This window comes from Plutella xylostella, chromosome 23 (genome assembly GCF_932276165.1).
Source record: "Plutella xylostella chromosome 23, ilPluXylo3.1, whole genome shotgun sequence".
NCBI classification, from domain to species: Eukaryota; Metazoa; Arthropoda; class Insecta; order Lepidoptera; family Plutellidae; genus Plutella; species Plutella xylostella.
This window is the reverse complement of record NC_064003.1, coordinates 10910748-10932977: the sequence shown is the minus strand read 5'-3', so window position 1 is coordinate 10932977 and position 22230 is coordinate 10910748. Positions and strand designations below refer to the sequence as shown.

General features: G+C 39.3%; 3 protein-coding genes and 1 long non-coding RNA gene across 6 annotated transcripts in view; 3 read left to right on the top strand and 1 right to left on the bottom strand.

Moving 5' to 3' along the window:
• Positions 1–170: 170 nt before the first annotated feature.
• LOC105389560 (alpha-ketoglutarate-dependent dioxygenase alkB homolog 6) lies at positions 171–1105 on the top strand. Its single transcript, XM_011560692.3, has 2 exons — positions 171–306; positions 454–1105. The coding sequence occupies exons 1-2, from the start codon at positions 262–264 to the stop codon at positions 1096–1098; spliced, it is 690 nt and encodes a 229-aa protein (XP_011558994.3). The 5' UTR covers positions 171–261; the 3' UTR covers positions 1099–1105.
• Positions 1106–1222: 117 nt separating this feature from the next.
• Positions 1223–21232, top strand: LOC105389585 (cytosol aminopeptidase). The gene is made up of 13 exons (XM_048629556.1): positions 1223–1490; positions 4749–4858; positions 5236–5371; positions 5927–6054; positions 6641–6812; positions 7268–7358; positions 8056–8161; positions 8663–8768; positions 10364–10471; positions 17057–17162; positions 17839–17988; positions 18319–18392; positions 19400–21232. The coding sequence occupies exons 1-13, from the start codon at positions 1344–1346 to the stop codon at positions 19592–19594; spliced, it is 1629 nt and encodes a 542-aa protein (XP_048485513.1). The 5' UTR covers positions 1223–1343; the 3' UTR covers positions 19595–21232.
• On the top strand, positions 11247–12463 carry LOC125490408. The gene is made up of 2 exons (XR_007267669.1): positions 11247–11858; positions 12108–12463. It is a non-coding gene; the product is annotated as an uncharacterized LOC125490408 (long non-coding RNA).
• Positions 20399–22230, bottom strand: part of LOC105389559 (calmodulin) — an 18914-nt gene continuing 17082 nt past the window's right edge. For all 3 annotated transcript variants that reach the window (XM_038113313.2, XM_038113314.2, XM_011560690.3), the window contains exon 4: positions 20399–21318. In XM_038113313.2, the coding sequence (XP_037969241.1) occupies positions 21290–21318 (29 nt within the window). In that variant the 3' untranslated portion in view covers positions 20399–21289. The remainder of the gene's footprint in view (positions 21319–22230) is intronic.

Below are 22230 nucleotides of genomic sequence, written 5' to 3'. Positions count from 1 at the left end.
ATTTTCTATGAGCAGAAACAACACGTTTTCTTGGTAAGAATTTTGTTTTTATTGACAAGGATAACCTAAGCTTTTCAGCCGAACCCCCTAACACCATTGCACTGTCAAGTTAATCTGTGTATTGAGTGACACTGACATCTACTGTCACTGTCAGTGTCAGTCAGCAGTCAGCCATGCCATGGAGCCGCTGATATTTGCATTTGTTTACAAACTTTTTTTACATCGAAATTGGAATTAAAGATTATTTAAACTAATTTAAACATGGCTAATTCTACGTTTAATTTAGAAATACACAAAGTGAAAAAGGTATCATAAATTATAATTATTATCAGAGTTAGAGATAACTTTGAATGGTCGAATCACACTCACATCTCACATACCACACAAGAGAGTATATAGCATGGAATGGTTTAGAACTAGAATTTAATCAAATACCCTTGCTCATTATTGCAGCTACCCGAAACCGCTTACTACATTTCAAACTTCATAACAGAAGCAGAAGAGCGCGCCATACTATCGAACATTTACGCCGCGCCCAAGCCAAAGTGGACGCAACTGAGTAACAGGAAACTGCAGAACTGGGGCGGAGTCCCGCACAGCAAGGGCATGATCGCCGAGGTCATTCCCCCCTGGCTCGACCAGTATCTGGAGAAGATACATGAGCTCAACGTCATGAGCGGGAAACGGCCAAACCATGTCCTAGTGAATGAATACCTGCCGGGACAAGGAATTATGCCTCATCTAGATGGGAACCTGTTCTACCCAACCATCACAACCATATCGGCCGGCTCACACATAGTGCTCAAGTTCCTAGAGCCAAGCAAAGATGACCGTAAAACTGATCTCACCCATAGGTTTTCATTACTGCTGGAACCGAGAAGTCTTCTTATACTACAGGATGCCTTATTTGAGTATTACCTTCATAGTATTGAGGAGATAACAGAGGATTTCATAGATGATTCTATAGTGAACTTGGATATGTGTTCTAGTAGTTTTGTGAAAGGAAGTGTGGTCCCGAGAGAGACAAGGATATCACTGACAATAAGACATGTGCCTAAAACTACAGCATTCAAACTAAATATTGGTAATAAAAGATGATGAAAGAGTTGCAAGTGTTTTGGTATTAAAATATCCATGTCCAAGAAAACTTTTGTAAGCTTGGTGTAGCTATAAGTTTGTGTCAGCAGTTTCAAGGTAGGTAATTTTAAATAAATTCTACATTTAAAAACTTATTACCACTCATAGCCCAAATCAACATTTACAATAATCTAGTAGGCTTTATTTTTAACTTTATGTAGTTATTTTGTAAAATTATACTTTAATATTTTTTGTAAATATTTACCATGTTATTTTCTAAATTTGTATCAAGAGTTGTTCATAAACATATTTACTTCCCGATTATAAAGAGGTCATGCTGTAGTGCCTCCCGCTGTGGTGGCGCTCCTCCTGTCCCCGAGGCTACCCCCGAGGCACGGGATGAAGGGGGCAATGTAAGTACCTAGTTCATAAATATACCTAAACATGTATAGTTGTATACCTTATATGTTTTATAAACTAATTAGCAGTCCATACCTAAGTTTCACAATGAAAGAGTGAAGTCAAAGGTGACACACAAAACTCAAACTACCCACTTCTTCCAAAAGTACCTACCTACAAAATGTTCATGTTACATCACAAGAGCGATTAATACTTGTTTTAGCAAGTTGAAAATAGGCTTGAGGAATTTCACTCCCTATTTCTTCTCTGTGAATTATTGGTTGTAGATCGTAATAGATATCTTGAAAATCAACAAATAAATGTGTAACTTTACATTATACTATGTATAAAGTCACCGACATAGCTCACCGAGTTAGTAAGCTTATGTGTGTGTGTGTGCATTGAGGGACCACATGTTTTTTTGTAGGTTTGGTAAATAAAACATTTAGTAAAAGTTGTAACTTAATTTGTAAAACGAATGCTGGAATTTGTAAAGAATTTATTCAAAAGTTATTCGACATTATTATGGTCCCTCAGCACAAATTTTTTTTTTCAAATTCTCGAAAAGTATTTAGTTTTGAGGAGTCCTTTGTTACTTCATAATTAGTAAAAATCATTTAAAGCTGTACACCTCGATCAAAAACATAAATTTACTTTGATTATATCGTATTCCAGTAGTTTTTATTTGTCTCTGAGGGACCAGTTTTTATTGGCTTATAAAATACTAATTATGACATAAAACAACATAAGATTTTTGCACGATTTAGTAAAAGTTACAAGAAACGTTATAACAGTGAAATAAGTAGATAATTAAGTGTAAATTTCATAAATTTCCTATTAATTATGGTCCCTCAGTTCACACACTATAGAATTATAAATTCATCAAAATATCAAAAAATCCAAGGAAATCTGCTATGTTGCACTTATTACAAATTACAAAAATGGTTTTACTAAAGGAAAATAATCATTTATCAAGGATTAATCACTCATTTAACGAGTTATTAAATTTTTTCCAACTCCCCTATATTCCAATTTTAGGTTATGTTATTTATTAGGGTGACCGCACACTAAAAAAGATTTCAATATGTGATTTATGGTTTTATATAGAGTGACCCTATAACTGAACTACAGTAATTTTTTGTGTAGATGATTAAGTTTCCCCACGCCTCCAAGATCATACACACAAAAATATTGTACCCATCTACCTATAAAAATTTATGAATAAAACGTAGTGTTATTTTCTCTATGTCTATGAAGTGAATCAAAGTGAATGGGAGATTTAACTTGACAGTTTAAAAGTTTCAAAATCGTCCGATAGATGGCCACCGGCCTGTCGTTTAATAGGAGCTGTATTCTTCTGAGGGAACGAAAGACATCATAAATATAAGTAAAGCCACAAAGTTACAGTGTCACAAACTTATCTGTTCCGGTGACAACTCACGTAAATGTCTAATATTTCTTCATTCTTGATTCTATAAGATTTTAAGTTTGCCAAGAAGAAAAGTTAGTGGTAATTCGCTCTTGTGGTTTTAATAAACCCATCTAATCTATATCAATAAATCATCATCATCATCATAAGTTTGTCGCACTGTAACAATTAATATTATGCATAATATAACAGCTAGATATCGCATATGGTTGAATTCACGTACATTGGGTTTTTTTTACTGAATGAACTGGAATCCTAGCCGGCTAAAAAAATATGCAGTCCTGTTGAGTACAACGTTTTACAAGCGCCACCTACCGACATTAGCGGTATTTGCTGTGATTGGCTGTGATAGTTACACATTACGTAACTACAAATATTTGTCGTCGTAAACGTAAGTATATCGTTTTCTTCAATTATTTCAAAAGGAAGGATACGGCCGTCAGAACGTTTGTCAAAAGAAAATTGCACCCGCGCGCTGGCCCTAATTCATACAAATTATGACAGATTTATGAGATTTTACAAGCCGATAGATGTCGTGACAACATAGTGTACAGAACTGTCAAATATTGCACACAGAGCAAAGAGGTTGAAGTATTAAACTCGGAATAAGAACTCACTACTTTTAATAGTACTTCTATTTAGTCTAATTTACAAGTACAGAATGTTTATTTTTCATACGTCGTTGCTGTAGATAATGAATGAGGGCAGATATGAGGCAGATATAGAATTTCCTCTGTGGAAATAAGATGTGAGCTGACACAAAATCTGTGTTCTGAGGGTTTGACAGTTTAGTACAACTCAGACAACGCCATCTGTTTCTCCAATAATGAATTTTTTTTAACAAACTCATTGAGACTTTTTTTAGTGTGCGGTCACCCTAATAAATAACATAACCTAAAATTGGAATATAGGGGAGTTGGAATATTTTTAATAACTTGTTAAATGAGTGATTAATCCATGATAAATGATTATTTTCCTTTAGTAAAACCAATTTGTAATAAGTGCAACATAGCAGATTTCCTTGGATTTTTTGATATTTTAATGAATTTATAATTCTATAATGTGTGAACTGAGGGACCATAATTAATAGAAAATTTATGAAATTTACACTTAATTATCTACTTATTTCACTGTTATAACGTTTCTTGTAACTTTTACTAAATCGTGCAAAAATCTTATGTTGTTTAATGTCATAATTAGTATTTTATAAGCCAATAAAAATTGGTCCCTCAGAGACAAATAAAAACTACTGGAATACGATATAATCAAAGTAAATTTATGTTTTTGATCGAGGTGTACAGCTTTAAATGATTTTTACTAATTATGAAGTAACAAAGGACTCCTCAAAACTAAATACTTTTCGAGAATTTGAAAAAAAAAATTTGTGCTGAGGGACCATAATAATGTCGAATAACTTTTGAATAAATTCTTTACAAATTCCAGCATTCGTTTTACAAATTAAGTTACAACTTTTACTAAATGTTTTAGTTACCAAACCTACAAAAAAACATGTGGTCCCTCAGTGCACACACACACAGCTTATGTGGCAGTGGGCTGGTCACATCTGTCGAAGAACCTATGACCGATGGGGTAAACGTGTTCTGGAGTGGAGGCCGCGACTAGCCAAACGTAGTGTGGGACGCCCTCCGGCTAGATGGGGAGACGACTTGCGAAAGGTGGGCTGGTTATGATTGGATGCGGAAAGCTAAAGATCGCATCCAGTGGCGTGCTTTGGGAGAGGCCTACGTCCAGCAGTGGACTGCTATAGGCTGATGATGATGATAATGTGTATAAAGGACGAATCTAAATCTGAATCTAGACTAGATGATGATGCATGTTTCAGCCGGGGCTGGTGCTGGGCGTGTTCGAGGAGAGCGGCAGCTTCGAGCTGACGCCGGCCGCCGCGGAGGTCGACCAGAAGAGCGGAGGGAAAGTCAGCCAGAAGCTTAATGAGTGAGAGAATATTAATTATTATTATTAATACTTAAAATGGGGAAGCAGTGCACCAGAGCGACACAGGACCGGAAGAATTGGCGTACAAATGAGGAGGCCTATACGTAACATTGAGCTATTGTAGACTGATGATGATATTACTGAGTTAGTTTTCTGTTGGAGCAATAATAATTTCCAGTTTGTAGGCGCTTAACCTACCCAAGTTGCAGTAATGAGTGAGTAACTTTTGACGGACTAGGTACTTAACCAACTCATTTAGGAAAGCTTGGTTAATCATAAAATATCTCCTCTCAAACTATAAGTAAATGCGTATATAGGCCGCCACCTCGTCGATGCAAATGTTAACCCCTTATTAAAATACCGCCCGGTGTTTCCAGACTATCCTGCTCCATGAAGCTGGGCACAGCCTTTGTGATCACGGACGTGGCTCCGGAGTACGGGGCGGTGGCGCTGGCGAGCTACGGGCCTAAGGATGCCGGGTGGAACGAACTGGAGCAGCTGGATGAGAAGCGGGTGAGGCATTGAGATTATTAGTGAGTTTTTTTTTTATAGCGGGAGTGTAAAAGGAGCTTCCTTTGTGGCGAAGAAACTGTATCCAATAATACGTATGCGGCAGTCAACGACTGACGACTTATCTGCCTGGTTAATCCTTTCACCTTTCACAAAATGGCGGCCAACTGCGTGTTCAAATGCAAAATAAATTTTGCTAGAGTGAATCAAGGTTCTATTTCCACCATGAAAAAATATATCTGCTCCCCTCTCTGAGCCGATCTGTGTAAATGGTTCCATGATCATTATATTTATATATCAGTATACTCTGCAATATTGGTCTTCTTTTGGACTAGGCCGATACATTTAGGGTCTAGACTAGACAGACGGACTGCATTTCGACTGCACGCCGACTGCAATTGAACTGCAATCGGACTTCGCGTTTGGTTTGCAGTTCTATTGCAGCCGTGTCAACTGCATTCAAACTGCACCTGAACCGCAATTTCCAGTTGGATTGCAGTTGAAATGCAGTCCGTCTGTCTAGCTAGGCCCTTATATCTACCGTCACTCCCTCCCCAGGAGAACATCCGTCACGGCGTGGGTGCCGGTGTGAAAGCGCTGTCGGCGCGGCGGTGCGCGCGCGTGGCCGTGGACGCGGGCGGGGAGCCGGCCGCCGCCGCCGAGGCCGCCGCGCTGGCTGCTTGGAGGTACTAGATAAGTCGCAGGCATCCAATGAACGGGCTAGTGGTTCAATCAAACAGGAGATTAAACCAGATGCCTGCGACAGATACAAAGTATAAGGGTGTTAAATAAAGAATCGGGTTCCCTGTATCTACCCGTACCGGTAACTTGATTAGGTATGAGAGATTTAAACCCGGGATATGCTCTAGCGCACTTGCAGAAAGATAAACAGCAGGTTACCAGGTAGATATAGGGAACCCAGTCTCTATGTAAGCACCCCTACACCTTAGACTTAATTATGTAAGGCTTGGTTCGAGTGCGACGCGGCTGACCTACGGTCGATGATGGGTGGTAAATTGCATGTAACCTCACTTCCCCAGGAGAACATCCGCCAAGGCCAATGAATTGGTTTTGGACCTTAGCTTAATAGCATAAATTGCAAAACACGGTTGCCATTATTACGACCACTTCTGCTGGTTATTTATTTATTTACATAAAGGTAACAAACAGACTTATACGTATTAAGTATTACTTAAAAAAAAATGCGCTTAATGACCTAGAGTAATTAATTTTAAAAGAATCCCAACTTACCCAAACTCCTCCTACCCCCAGGTTCCAAGAGTTCCGTTCCTGCACGGACCGGGACCCCGTCTCGTCCGTCTCTATGTACGGACCCCCGGACCCCTCGTGGGCCACGGGGTCCATACGCGGCGAGGCGCAGAACTGGGCGCGGTACTTGTCGGATATGCCCGCTAATAAGATGACGCCTGTTGATATGGCTCAGGTGAGGGTTTTACTTTTTAGAGTTTTTAGTAATTAGGTATCTATTCCTCGCTAGAGTAGGTACTTAAATGTGTTTTGTGATCTATTATATCCTATTCTCTGTGGGGGTGTACCTGCTGGGCTGGGTCTTTCAAATGGAACATTTGTCCATATCCCCAAGGTCTTAAACTCCCTTCCTGTATATGCTTGGACCATTTCCTTCCACGCTGGTTCACTGCGGGTTGTTGGGTTCACTTATCTAGATGTGCTAAATTTAGATATGCAGATTTCCTTACGATGTTTTCCTTCACAGTAAGAGCGATCATAAACATTGTAGGTACTTAAATTCAAAGAACTCATCTCTGGCGTCAGAAGCGGGTGCTTACCCGACTGAGCTACCACCGCTCTTACTGAGCTATTCCCTTCTTATACCAACTAATCAATCTACAAAACCCATAGTTAACTTTCCCTTTCCAGGCAGCCCTAGACACTCTCTGCCCGCTGGGCGTCAAAGTCTCCTGCCGCGACCGCACCTGGATCGAGGCACAGAAGATGGAGGCGCTACTGGGTAAGGTTGCCTGTAAGAGATCGCTCTCAGCGATAAGGCCACTTATTGTACAATAGTTCTACCCTCAAATTCATATCATATTTTCAATTTACAACAAGGTTAAAATTGACAACATACGCACTCACGCCTTGTACTAATGTACTTGCGGGGTAGGCAGAGGTGCATTGCTGCACCCACTTTTCGCCAGAGTGTTATGTTAGTCCCAATGTAATAGGGGGCGGGCCTATTGCCATTTTACGGGCACATCCAAGACCCGAGAACAAATATCTGTGTTTAAACAAATATCTGCCCCAGCCGGGAATCGAACCCGGGACCATCGGCTCAGTAGTCAGGGTCACTAACCACTACGCCATTCGGACGTCTTGACGGTTAAAATTGACTTTGAGAAAAAGCTGACATTCGTATAACACAACGTCAGTTTTGTTTTAATCCTATTGTACTCGTAAAGTGTCAAAAAGCCTTATGAATTTGGGGGCTAGCTAGACTATACCTAAGTATGTTTTTTGTATGTCTGATTTATGTACTTACTTACTTACTTATTCCCAATCTCCGCTGGGGAGCAAAGGGCCGAAGTGAAACGCCGCCATTCTTTACGATCTTGGGCCAGCTCAGAGACATCCGCCCAAGACATCCCCGAGTCATCCATCTGATTTATGTAGTGTTCAATAAAGTAATATTTTATTATATTGTATTCTAGCTGTCGCGCGCGGCTCGTGTGAAGAGCCCATGTTTCTGGAGTGCGAGTATAGAGGCACCGATGGGCCTCCGGTGCTACTGGCTGCCAAGGGGGTTACTTTCGACAGGTAATTTTCTTCCTACAGGGTGACTGGGGTTTATCACCGTGCTGTAAGGATTGGCCAGTCTGATTAGCGTCTTCCGTTGACTGCTCAGGGTGCGCTGGACGTATATAAATTAGGTATCCTGATCAGCGCGTAACGATCTGGACATACAATACAATCCTCTTTATTTGTACCAAAAAAAACAGAAACAATACAAAATAAAACTTTAACATAACAACAGTACAAAAAGGCGGCCTTATTGCTTATAGCAATCTCTACTAGACAACCTTTGGATGGAAGAGAGACATAAGCCTCTCCCAAGGCCACAACACAACAACGCTCCCTTCACTTCGCTACTTTTTTGCGTATTGAATAGTCATTACATTTTTAAGCTAATGTTTGTAGTTTGCTGCTAACGTGCCTTATGCATACTTATAATAAATAAATAGTCTGGAATATAATAAACTCTCGTGCATTGAAAAATATATGGGAGCTTATGATAACATATTTATATTCGTATTCCAGCGGCGGTCTCTGTCTGAAGCGTCCTGAAGACATGGTAGAGAACCGCGGCAGCATGGCCGGCGCCGCCGTCGCGCTCGCCGCGATTAAGGCACTCGCGCTGATGAAGGTATAGTTATGTCCTTGTTCCATGTTCCAAATATAAATAAATAAATAACGTCAATTCTGAAGGAAGAAATTGTAATTTTAAAGCTGTCAAACTATAAATTTTGCTAGCGAAAAATTACATTTACGTGAACACTGGTAGAGTCGCGTTTAAAACAAAGAAATTAAGGTTTTGTCAGCTCTAAAATTAGTATTTCTGCCTTCAGAATCGACATCAGTATAGGATGAAATGATTCATTCAACTACCAACGAAACAACACGTCATTGTTTGAATGAAAGAATAGGCAGTTAATAAGTTTGACAAGGTTCAAAAGTGTATAGCTTATACTTATACAGCTGACTATATTATACTGCATTTCCACGTAAATGTTTTTTGTTAAATTCATGACAACGATAAACAATGTTTTACGCATTCGTTCAATACCATGATAGAGAACCATATTTTACCGGATTTTTATATATATAATCGTTTATTACGGACCAACGATCCAAAAAAGTGTTAGTATTACATTTATCTTAACCTAATGTTAGTTATAACTACATAACACACAAAAAATTACTCTATACACACATCTATTTTTTATTTGGTAGGAGTGACAACTGCACCCAGTGGTTAAGGAAACAGTTGTCCCACCTATCCACAGCCGTGTTCAGGACGGTGTTAGTGCTGCCGCGGACGCGGTGCAACAATGACGCGGCGCGCGACCTCATGACCGCGTAAAAGTCAGGCGTACGGGCCTCCGCGAACATACCCGATGCACTGCACCACCTCGGCAGCCCCATCAGCATCCTGAACGCGTTGTTGTATTGGACACGCAGGGCGCGACCGGTCTTCTGCAAATGCTTCACCCAAAGACTGCAGGCGTAAAAAGACAGACAATATGCCTTAAATAGCGTAATCTTGACTGCCTTAGTACACCTACTAAATCTTCGAGCTACCATGTTGCTTCTAACCGATAGCGCCCTGCGCTCCCTATCCATATCCTTATCATCAGTCAGGTCCTCGTTTACATAGTGGCCCAGATATTTAAATTCTGCCACCCTTTTCAAAGGCGACCCGTTCATGACAACTGGAGGTAAAACACTTTGAGCCCTTTTCCTTGCACTAAACAACATGTATACGCTTTTTTTAATATTGTATACAAGTCCGTGTTGTTTAGTGTACTCACCGCATATGTTGAGTAGTTTAGTGATTGCGTTGATCGAGGGACCCAGCAGGACCATATCATCGGCATAGCTTATGTTGTTTACACTAACATTATCAATATAGCAACCATATGGTTGATTGCTGAGTTCCTCGATCAAAGCATTCAATTTTAAAATTCGTTGACAACCAGGTTTACAAAATACAAATACAAAATCATTTATTTACTTTAAGAAGCATAATTATAACTAGTAAATGGAGTCTCACAGACAACACGGTTTGTTCAGAAGTATCCCCTAAGTTCACCTCCTTTTAGGTTACTAACTATAACCTCAGAGCGGCACAGGACCGAAAAGATGGCGTACATAAAAGGAGGCCCATACCCATCAGTAGGCGATAGAACGCTGATGATCACACACTCAGCCACTTATACAACTCTTGTGTTAACCCTATAGGTGCCAGTGAACGTGGTGGCAGTAATCCCGCTCTGTGAGAACATGATCAGCGGGCAGTGCATGAAGGTGGGCGACATGGTGCGCGCGCTCAACAACCTCTCCATACAGGTCAGTAATCTCTCTTTATATATATTATAAAATAAGAAAGTGACTGATTGGGCGTCAACGCACAGCCCAAACAGCTCAAGCTATAATGGTACAAGCTAAATAGCAATAGTCGTGTTACATTATAAGTTATAATGTAAAATATACTAATTATAATTTATAACCCTAATCCTAACTAATATTATAAATGCGAAAGTAACAGAACTGTCTCTGTCTGTTACCCTTTCACGCCAAAACTACTGGACGGATTTGGATGAAATTTGGTCGACATACGGTCTAGACCCTGGGAAAGAACATAGGCTAATTTTTATCCCGGAATTCCCATGGGAAATCTTTTTAAGGCGAAGCGAAGCTCGCGGGAACAGCTAGTATAGTATAAATAGGTAATATAGTGTCCTCCTGAATGGTAACCATGGCACGATAGATTGCTCGACACGACTGGAGAGAGGTAGGCGCAGGACCGACTGCTTTACATGCCCATCCGACAGCGTGGAGCATTTAATATGAATTAAATCTGGTGTCTCATGCCATTTTCTTCTTAGCGTGTCCAGCAGTATCGATATGGTCCAGCCTAGGCTGGTGAAAGAATTCAGAATAGCGTAAGTAACTTAGTACAATTCGCGTAGGTCCTTTCGTGCACCCCATACCATGATATCATAATGAACGAAAACATCGCGATACAAGTGCATACAGCACGGCTAGTATGGCCATAATAAGACAACATGTGAAGTGACTGATTAAATTGAGTCACTTTTTGATATCAGTCTTAAATGTTAGCATAGGGTGTACATGGGACTTGTTTTATTTGAGTGATTCGGCATTAGTCCCAGTGACACTGTAACTTTTCTGCTCTGTGCAAATAAGTTTTTCAAATGTTATTTTTTTCCGAAAACCTCTCATTTGTGGTTGTTGTTTGTATTGTCTATGGTTTTTTGACAATTAAAATGTCACCAAACGTCAAACTTGAAGAAAATTTTGACTTTTTGGTGCTTTCGAGAGTTTCGAGTGTATTATTTTGGTAATATATTACTTTGCTTTGCGCTACCCCACGGATTCATATTGGCTCATTAAACTACTTTATTGAGTTTCTTGGACATCGTCTCATCAAATGATATACGACCAAGCTTGCTCCCGACCAAGCACGCTCAGATTCCTTGGGAGCTCCTGCTATCGGCAGCCGTCGATGCATCGGATCCCTGAGACGAAGAACAAAAACAGCATGCCACCTGACTGATGACCCACCCACTGTCTACCCGGACCCAGGAGCTAGAAGGCCTTGAGAAAAAAGCCCGGGCAGGATCCTGACGGGCGCAGAATATCATCTTCGATGCTTGTCCCACGGCCTGACTGAATAATATTTATATAATCAATGGAAGGAAAAAAACAGTAGGTAAGTGCCAGTATCCGTGACATGTTATTATAATTGGGCATATGCACACAAAACAACTCAAAAAACTTTTTTCACATGGCACTACTTGGTCGGCTAGGCCTAAACCCTTCCTTCATTGGAAGGAAACCTGTACCCCAGCAGTGGGTACGTGATGGGTTATGATGATGATGAAGCTGACAATAGGAGTCATAATCTTAGTTCATAAGTAAGTATAACTAAAATCTAATGAAACATTTTTGATTGTTACAGAACATTGAAATTGGCTTGTAGGCAAGACGGAAGATGGTCAAAACCGGTCAGAAATTGATGGCCTAGACACGGTTGGAGAGCTCTTGTTGGCAGAAACCACCTGAAGACGGTCAGATGACATCAGCAACCTTGTGGTGATACAATGAACCCGAGCGGCACCGAACTGAAAAAGTTGAAGAACTTGGCATACATACTATGAGACCCATTTGATGACTGATATAAGCCAAGTTCAGACTGATTATTGTGATAGTTGATAACTAAGAATACCTAATATGCTTTTATGGTGTGTGAAATAGTATACTTTTTATAATTTATTAATTAAAAGTTTAATAAATGTTTTACTTACCTAAAGAAAATATTATATTTTTATAACCGTTTAATTTAGTTGTACATGCTAGCATACCCACTTATTTTTTTATAGTTAGTGTGTAGTTGATAAATAATAAAGCTTGACTAGGGTTTGTCACTGTAGTGAAAGGATTAGTCGCTGACTACCCGGTGTGCCGGATGTATTCAATGTACAGTTTATATGATTTACACTTCATGAACTCCACATTTAGCATTCAAACTATTCAATTAGCCACTTCATCTCAGTTAGTGTGTTGTTCACATGTTGTTGATAAATCATAAAGCCTGACTAGGGTTTGTCGCTGTGGTGAAGGATTAGAATGAGTCGCTGACTGCCCGGTGTGCCGGATGTATTCAATGTACAGTTTATATGATTTACATTTCGTGAACTCTATATTTAGCATTCAAACTATTCAATTAGCCACTTCATTACCTTCATACTTTGACGTGAATAGGCAAACTTAAAGTATAAGTATGGGAGACAACTGAAAATCTGTGGTTTGTTCCTAAGGGCAAACATATGCGCTGAGTTGCTTCCCTTTTGGTCTGCTTCAACACACACATTTCGCCTCTTAATTTAACTGTACAAATGTTTAAGTGGAACAAATTAATGTCTATCTATCTAACTTCTTAGCACATGTGAGCGACAGGATTTGAATCCACATTTCTTCCGTGAGGGGCGGGCGCTTACCCGTCTGAGCTAACACCCCTACATATAAGTAATATACTTAATGTATAATTTTAGTCAAATAAAAAAGAGGATGTGTGTTTTGACAAATGTTGTTTTTAAAGCATTTTCAACGGGTTATTAGAGTCCCGGATCATCCTCCCTATAAGTATTATAGTAATTTTCCATTCCTGCATCTCTTCTTGTAGAGCAAGGATGAAATTAACAAAAACTAAACAAATAATTATTTGTGTCACATGTTATCACCACCTTCGAACTTGAGTGATATAATGCTACCTAAACAAATGTCAAACTGAGACATGTGTGGATAAATTGGTATAGTGCCACAAACTTATCTGTTCCGGTGACAGCGAACTAAATTGATCCATATCTCATTACTCACTAATGAATTGTATATTTTAAAACATTAGATTGGTTTATTAACACCGCAAGAGCGAAATAACAATACGAGCAAACTTAAAATCTTATAGAATTAAGAAATATTAGAGATTTATTTGAGCTGTCACCGGAACAGATAAGTTTGTGGCACTATACACCCATGTTAGGAAATAAGACAAATCTTCCAATCTCGCTGTCAAAATTGTAACTCACATCTTGTAGTGAATGCAGTGAAGTCGGTGCTTGTAGTGAAGTGCAGTAGAGGTACCCATGTACAATATTTTAATTGTTGCATTATATAGAGGTGACCGCCAAATAGAAACTTTTTATGAATGTATTAACAAACTTATTGATAAAATTAAATTCAAGGAACAACAATGTCAAATAATTATTACAGGAGATTTTAACATAGATGCATTAATGATGTCGCAAAATACAGTAAAATTAAATCAAATTATGTCATCATGTAACTTAAAACAGCTTATAACCGAACCGACTCGAGTGACAGCCACTTCTTCTACGTGTATTGATTTAGTATTTGCAAACCAAAAGTACGAGATACAAACACAAGTAAAAGAATTTGGAATATCAGACCATAGAGGTGTAACAATTAAATTAAAACTTCATAATACATTCAATAAAAACCAAAAACTATATACAAACCAACGAATATTTAATGAAAAAAATATACAAAAATTCAAAGCTGACTTAGAGAACATAAATTGGGACAGCATTATAGTTGACACAAAATCTACAAACAAAAATTACGATGATTTCCTTGAACAGCTACAAAATTTATTGAATAAAAATATTCCAGTTACTTTAATAAATATTAATTTAAAACCTAAGAAGACTTGGCTCACGAAAGGACTTAGGGAATCCTGTAAAAATAAAAGACTATTAAGGAGTCATATTAACAGCTGTAATAATACAATTTTAAAAGACTTTTATAAAAAATACAATAAAACATTAAAAAGATGCATCATATCCTCAAAAAAAATGTATCATGCAAAAGAATTCGACGAATCAAAAAATAAAACAAAAACTATGTGGAAAATAATTAAACGAGTCACTTCATCAAAATCTCAAACCGGATTTACTGTCAATAATATGAAACTTAAAGTAAACGCTAAAGTAACTGAATCTCCAGAATTAGTGTCCAACTGTTTTAACAAATATTTTATGTCTGTGGGAGAGGCCCCGAGCCCGGCGGCGGCGACGGCGGCGGGCTCGCCTGCACCCCCGCGCGCCCCCGCACCCCCGCGCGCTGCTTCATCTTCACTCCACTCCATGTTCCTACACCCAGTTACCGAAACTGAGATTCTCAAAATAATAAACAGCCTAGGTAATAAAAACACATCTGGTGATGATGAAATTCCGTCCAAACTTCTTAAAAGCTGCGCTGATATTCTGAAATACCCCCTTACACGGTTAATTAACCAATCATTTAAAGAAGGAATTTTCCCTGAAAAATTAAAAATTGCTAAGATCATACCAATACCTAAAAACAAAAGGAGAAAAGATACAGACCCGGATAAATTCAGGCCCATTGCACTTCTCTCAGTCATATCAAAAATTTATGAAAAAGCCATGACTAATAAACTTAATACCTTCCTGGAAAAAAATAATTTGCTACATAAAAATCAACACGGGTTTAGAAAACGTCATTCAACTACACTAGCTGTTTATAAATACATGCAAGAAATATATAACTACTTGAATGAAAAGAAATATGCCATAGGACTTTTGCTAGATCTATCTAAAGCATATGATAAGGTGTCACACAAAATACTACTAAGTAAATTATACGATTCAGGAGTGCGCGGAATAGCCCACGACTGGTTCCGTTCCTATCTCAAAAACCGACAACAATACGTTCAGATACAACATACCGACCTCCACGCCCAACAAATAGCTACAATAAAATCTACTACCGGCATAACCAACTGTTCAATTCCACAAGGAAGTGTCCTAGGATGCATTCTCTTTCTTGTTTACATAAATGACCTACCTAACCATATTAAAACCCATAATATACTTTTTGCTGACGATATATCAATACTACTCCAAAGTTCCACAGAAGATGACTGCAACAAACAATTAAAAGAAATTTTTCACCAAACTAAAAATTGGCTAGACTGTCACAACCTGGAAATTAACATCCTAAAAACAAAAATGATCCAATTTAGGCCATACCAAAAAGCTCCTATAGATCTGCAACTAACTAATATAGAGAAAGTCAACACATTTAAGTTACTAGGCATACATTTAGATACTCATTTAAACTGGAAATGTCACGTACAAATAATTAAAAGCAAATTGTCCCAATTCATCTATTCTTTAGGTGTACTAAAAGTCAACACCAACATAAACACTGCTCTCACAGCATACTATGCATATGCAAATGCATGGTTAAGTTATGGAGTCATTCTATGGGGTGATAGTGTAGACGTACATGACCTATTTGTTCTACAAAAAAGATGTATCAGGATCATAGCAAATCTCCAAAACACAACTAGCTGTAAACCATTTTTCATCAAACATAAAATACTTTCACTACCCTCATTATATATCTTCGAAATAGCCAAGTTTGTAAAGAACAATATGCAGTTATTTAAACAGGTAAACGAAGTCCATAAAATTAACACTAGGAACAAAAATCAACTGTCAGTGCCACAATCAAATATGCAAATTTTTAACAATAGCCCATATTTTAAATGCATAAAAATCTATAATAAACTTCCAACCTTCATTAAATCTGAATTAAAATATAGTAAATTCATTTCCAAATTAAAAACTCTACTAACAAAGAAATGCTATTACTCAGTAAATGAATACCTACTTGAAAACTGAAATAACTAACTATAAATACCTATATCTTTATTAATTATGAACAAAATATTTCAATAATTCTGTCATTAGTACCTACAATAATAATAATAATTAAGTTCCTACTTTTATGTTAAAGATTATAATATTATAAATGTTAAAATTTAATGTAGATTTTATATCTTTATTATGTAAGCAAATACCTTAAAATTTGTTACTTTGTATTACTTAGAATATTATTACCTAGATATAAGAATTAAACTTGCTATGCCCTACAGGGTACTATGTTAAGGACCATGTGTACATAATCTTAAGACCAATGTAAAACTTACATAGTTGCAATAAATATATTACTATTACTATTACTATTACTATTATTTCGTGTTGGCCATGTTAGCGTTTGTGAGGACAACTGGTATCACACAATTTGTTGCAACTAGCTGTCATTTATATCTTGTCGCAGCCATACTGTGCTACGCGTGCAGATCATTCCAAAACGGCAATAATCCGTGTCGCAAATTTATGTACGGCACTTACGCTTTTGCTCGCGACTTTGACGCATAGGTTAAGACCATAGACTTAGTATATATTGGCGTATTCTAAGTCTATGGTTAAGACCCTACATACATACAGACAGCTGCGAGAAGCGACTTTGCTTTAAACTATCTCGTGATAGTTTTTTTAAGTAGGTATTTGTGTGTTGCAGATCGAGGACACGGACATGGAGGGGCGGCTGGTGCTGGCGGACGCGCTGCTATACGGGCAGGCCGCGCACCGCCCCGCGCTCGTGCTGGACGTGGCCACGCTCACACGTACGTACTAGTGCACACTCACAGACACAACACACGGACTGGGACAACACTTAGTGGACTGTATTTAATAGGGTGGCTAGGTGACTTCGGCAAAGGGTATGAGGAATACAGTGCTACAACCAGAGGTAAAGAGAAGTGTCTCCACTAACCTGATAACCACGCACAATCACGGATAGTAGGCAGCTCCCAGCACAGCATGCGCCACGTGCACACACCGTTTGGTGGTATAAGATGCAGTTGCAGCACAATTATTATGCACACACTTAGTTTAAATAGCTAGCTAGCTTCACAGTACACAAATTATGAAGGAAGAAACGTTCTTCAGCAGATCAGGGGATCTAGGAGTTCCGCGCGCCACGTGCAAAGGTTGACCGCTCGCATTCGAAACTGGTCGCGGCATCGCAGAATTAGCGGAGACAATATTTTTCTGTCTACCTCCTTTTTTGAGCAAGGACTCAACATAATGTTTGTTACTTCTTTACGTCAAATCGGCTTAACCAATTTTGCCAAAATTTGGTATGGAGTTAGCTGTCACCCTGTATTAACACATAGGCTATTTTTAACCCGGTATTCCCACGGGAAAACTTTTTAAGGCGAAGTGAAGCTCGCGGCAACTGCTAGTTACCCATATACACCTATGACCCAGATTTCTAACTACATTCCCTCCCACCCCCAGACGGCATCCTGCTAGCGACCGGCGGCGGGGCGTTCGGCGCGTTCACCAACCACGCGGGGCTGTGGGGCGCGCTGCGGGCGGCGGGCGGCGGCGCCGGCGACCGGCCCTGGCGCCTGCCGCTGTGGGGCTACTACCAGCGGCAGATCACCAGTAAACTGACAACTTATCAAGACCTAGCAATAAAAGTTAAAACCCAGTGGCACGCAAGTCCAAACAATTCACCGAATGCCAGTTTTGTCGTCTACTGAAATCATCCCAAAAAAAAATTAAAATTGCCTGGATTCCTTTTTAATTCGCACTTTCTCATCGAGTCACGTATTTGGTGACCGGCGGACCGTATGTGTGCAACTGTGCAGTCAGCAACTGAAATCGGTCTGGTTAATCTTTACACTTTCACTACATGTTAACAAAATACCTACCTATACAAAATAAATTTACCTATACGCGTCATTTCTACAAAGACTATTCTTTCAATTCCAGACGAGCCAGCCGTGGACCTGCGCAACAAGGGCTCCGGGCTGGCCACGGCCTGCCTCGGCGCCGCCTTCTTGAAGGTAACCATAACCATCGGTTCATTATGTAACTGAGGGCGAATTCGTCCAAACATCATCTTACACGAGAATAACTATACCGGAATAAAATTTAAACGCGAGTAAATATCTAGGATAACTACATTTGCATTCTACCAAGTTATACCATGATTAATTGAATGAACGAGGAACGAAACTGTAATGCAACTAAAATAAAAATAGTTGCGTTTCAAAGCATGCAATAGAAATGACATGCCAACTTAGTTTGAATGGATTATAATAGTATGAAATTATTAAAAAATTATGTAGTTTATGTTTTAATATTTTATTCGCTGTTGTTATTTTGAGAATTTGCCTATTAACTTACTTTTGTTTATGTTTTGACAGATGTGCTTATATGTCATTATGACGGTTTTCTAATCAGCTGATGTGCCGCCGCCATTACAAAATTACTCTCGGATAAGCTCGTTACACGGTCAATTTTGGCGGTATAACATTTTATTCTTGGGATAAGCTACTTATCTTGGTTTCGGGTTTGGTAGAATGCAAAATCGGCTTACTCGCGAGTAACTGCTAGTTTACTCGTGAGTAAAAAGTTACTCGACGTTGGTCGAATCCACCCTGAACATCATAATGTTATTCGTGATTGTTTAAATAAGTCCTAGATGGGGCTAGGTGTTATAAGAGGAGGATTGCGTAGGCTTCAGTGTTATGCGACCACTTGGAGTTTTACCAACTCACGAATGCACCATTTTGATAACTTACTACTAGCGCCATCTAGTATCATCAAAAATTATAGGTTATTTTTTGTGTGTGCTTCGAACGCAATCGAGAAGTAAGAGTGTCAACTGACAAGTTTCACAGAATAAGTTAATTAGTTCAACTTTTCAACACGTTCACATCCTGTTGTTACTTTACCTATTTCCGACATTCGATGACTCTACCTAGGGTCTATAAAAGGACTCTAACATTTTCTAGACATCAATACAAACCATAATACTCCATACTTACTTCCAACCTCTCACCCGCAGAACTTCGTGTGCGGCGACTGGCTGCACCTGGACATCACGGGGGTGGGTAAGCTGGCCCACTCGCAGCCCCCCTACCTGGACCAGCGCCGCATGACGGGCCGGCCCGCGCGCACCCTCATATACTTGTTTGAGGAGATCAGTAAGGGGTGCCTCAAGAAAGAATCGGATCCGTCGCCGTGCGCGAATAAGGATTAGAAGACTGATGATAGCTTATTACAGTATTTGCGCTGTAGTATGATGCGGGTGACAACTCCCAGCTAGGAATACAAAGTCCTTGGGAATATTAGCTTGGTTAGAGTCCGCGCCACCACTTAAGTTTTACGGCAAAGGCAGGAACTACAAGTCATATGGGGCAATATTTTAGTTCAGCTTAGTATTGTTTCTAGCTGATAGATGTCACCCGCATCATACTATAGGGCAGATAAAATAGAGTATACTGCACTGTTTATACAATACCTTATCTTTGTCTAGTCTTGTGGTTAACTTATTTTGTTATGTAAAAGCAAAGGCCCATCAGCACTGTAATAACTATATGGTTAAATTAGCATGGCAGCAACCTATATTCGGGCTGCAGAAGTAAAGCATTACAAGGTTTGGCAGTATCATTCAATTATTAGAAACCTGACAAAGCCTAAAGTTTTTTATTGTCAATTACCTATGTATGTAAAAAAACATTAAATTTCTACCTACTTTATTTACTTAGCAAGCCAACAAATCTAGTCTGTTCATCCATAAACAAGGGGGGATATAGAAATAAAATAAGATATTGTAGTTTTCGTATTTTATTTCTTAAAAGATTAACCGTAGATTGCGAAATTAAAGATTGAAGAGATGGTTCAGCAGATTTCTTACAATCGTAGTGAAATGTTATTTAGGTAGGAGATTAATTAATTCGACAATGAGGTGATACAATAACTGGATGAACACCGCGACATTGATATGAGGAGGAAGGCGATAGCGGGACCTGGCGGAACGAACGAGGGAAATGAAACACTGATACTTATTGACCTAAAAATGAAGAAACATTTATTTTCAGTATGTCTTTTGTATAATTTAATAACAGAATGAATCGAGGGTGGTAAGAGATAACAGAGCGGATTACTTCCCGTTTCGATAGAATAAGTTTCACCAACAATAGAAATATAATATTTATCGAGTCATTTACAGATACAAATGCAGTTACCGATAAATCTAATCATTCGTTTATTGAGTTAGTTAAATTTAAACATTTATTATGATCATTAATGTACAGAGTGGGCGTACTGAGCGCTATAAGACCTCTAGAGGTGCCGGCGCGCGGCGTGGCGGGCGGCGGTGTGGCCGGCCCGGCGGGGTGGCCGGACCGGCAGCCGCCGCGGCCGCTAGCCTGCGCCGGCACGCAATCACACACTAATAGGCTTTGTATATTTTTTTTAGGATTTTTTAAACTTTTATCATCACGTACTTTATAAATATCTCATACTTGAAAAAAATTAACATTTAAAATGTTTGGGGGTGCCGGGCCCAGGGGCGCCCGTCGCCACGACATCACAAATATACACAAATATAAATAATGAGCCGACGACACCATGCACGATACCATCACATTGCGACGCAACTATTCGTTCCCTTTGTACCGCTACGGTTACATATTTCTTACATAAACGTTAAATTAACGGAATACTTTAAAATCTAAATAAAGAATGAGGCGACGGCGGACGAGGCCCGCTGCCCCGAGTCATAATCATACCATTACAATTACATCATAATTAATTAAACTGAAACGATGACAATATTTAATTTATCGCAAACACTAGAGAAATGCAGGTCCAATACGATGGTAATATTGTGTGTCATGAAACAAAATGTATATTTAAATACTCTGCTTTTTACACACACACTATCCGCCGCTCACTTCGACGTCATCATGGTCACGAATTCTGAAACAGAAAACAACACATTAGTGGAGGAAATGCAGTAAACCGGAACAAACAGGTTTAACAAGAAAATCGACATAAATCCCTTCATACCATATCTAAGAGAAAGTGTTATCGACACAAACAATATCCAATAATTAACACATTTAAAACTCAACGAAGTTTTGTAAGCATACACATCAACAATCAAGTTCATTAAACTGACAGGATCCAGCATCGTGCCATTTTAACAAGTTCCAACAGTAACAGAGATGCACTAAGAGAGAAGGTTACCGCTATTAGAGTCCAATATTTATTAAAAGATTATCCGTAAGAGTCCAAACAAACGGCTTTGCACAAAGCGTTGAGGATGAAATAAAATTATAAGGTGCCAGAGACATGTGTTTGGAAGAAATGAACGACGAAATAACAGAAATTACATTGAACCCCCACATGCCACTACAGGATTATGTGAAATACCACCCTCTGGATCGACATGTTACTGTGGCCATGAGGAACCGTGAATGAGACCAGTGCTGTGAGAGTAGACCGTGTGGTGTGTGGAATAAAGCCTACAGTCGCGGTTCGACCGAACGTTTGCTGCTCGTTAGACGCGGGGTGAGATCGCCACGGCAAGGGACACGCAAGGTGGTATTTCTCGCTAACTACCAGACATTAGACACATGCAACTACTGCAGGCGGGCGGGGGGAGCTAACATCAGGAAGGGAACAGTTAATAACGAGCAGCAAACCATTCAGAGCAACTGTCATGTACCTAGAGTCGCACCGCCGACGGAGGCCGTTGTGTACTACACTAATGGGAGGAGGAAATCGTTTCGAGATCACAGCTTTATCGTAGAGTGTTTTCTTATTGTTATTTAGCTTAATATCACAAGGGAGGCGGCGCGGGGCGCGCGGCTAGCGGCGGCCGTCGCC

What these genes read in the sequence shown, in the direction of transcription:
- LOC105389585 (XM_048629556.1), top strand. Translation starts at nt 1,344, where the DNA reads ATGTTATTTTCTAAATTTGTATCAAGAGTTGTTCATAAACATATTTAC. An exon ending in AGCAGCTGGATGAGAAGCGG is followed by an intron (nt 5,372 to 5,926) that starts GTGAGGCATTGA and finishes CTCCCTCCCCAG; the next exon opens with GAGAACATCCGTCACGGCGT. An exon ending in AAGGGGGTTACTTTCGACAG is followed by an intron (nt 8,162 to 8,662) that starts GTAATTTTCTTC and finishes TTCGTATTCCAG; the next exon opens with CGGCGGTCTCTGTCTGAAGC.
- LOC105389560 (XM_011560692.3), top strand. Translation starts at nt 262, where the DNA reads ATGGCTAATTCTACGTTTAATTTAGAAATACACAAAGTGAAAAAG. An exon ending in AAATACACAAAGTGAAAAAG is followed by an intron (nt 307 to 453) that starts GTATCATAAATT and finishes TCATTATTGCAG; the next exon opens with CTACCCGAAACCGCTTACTA.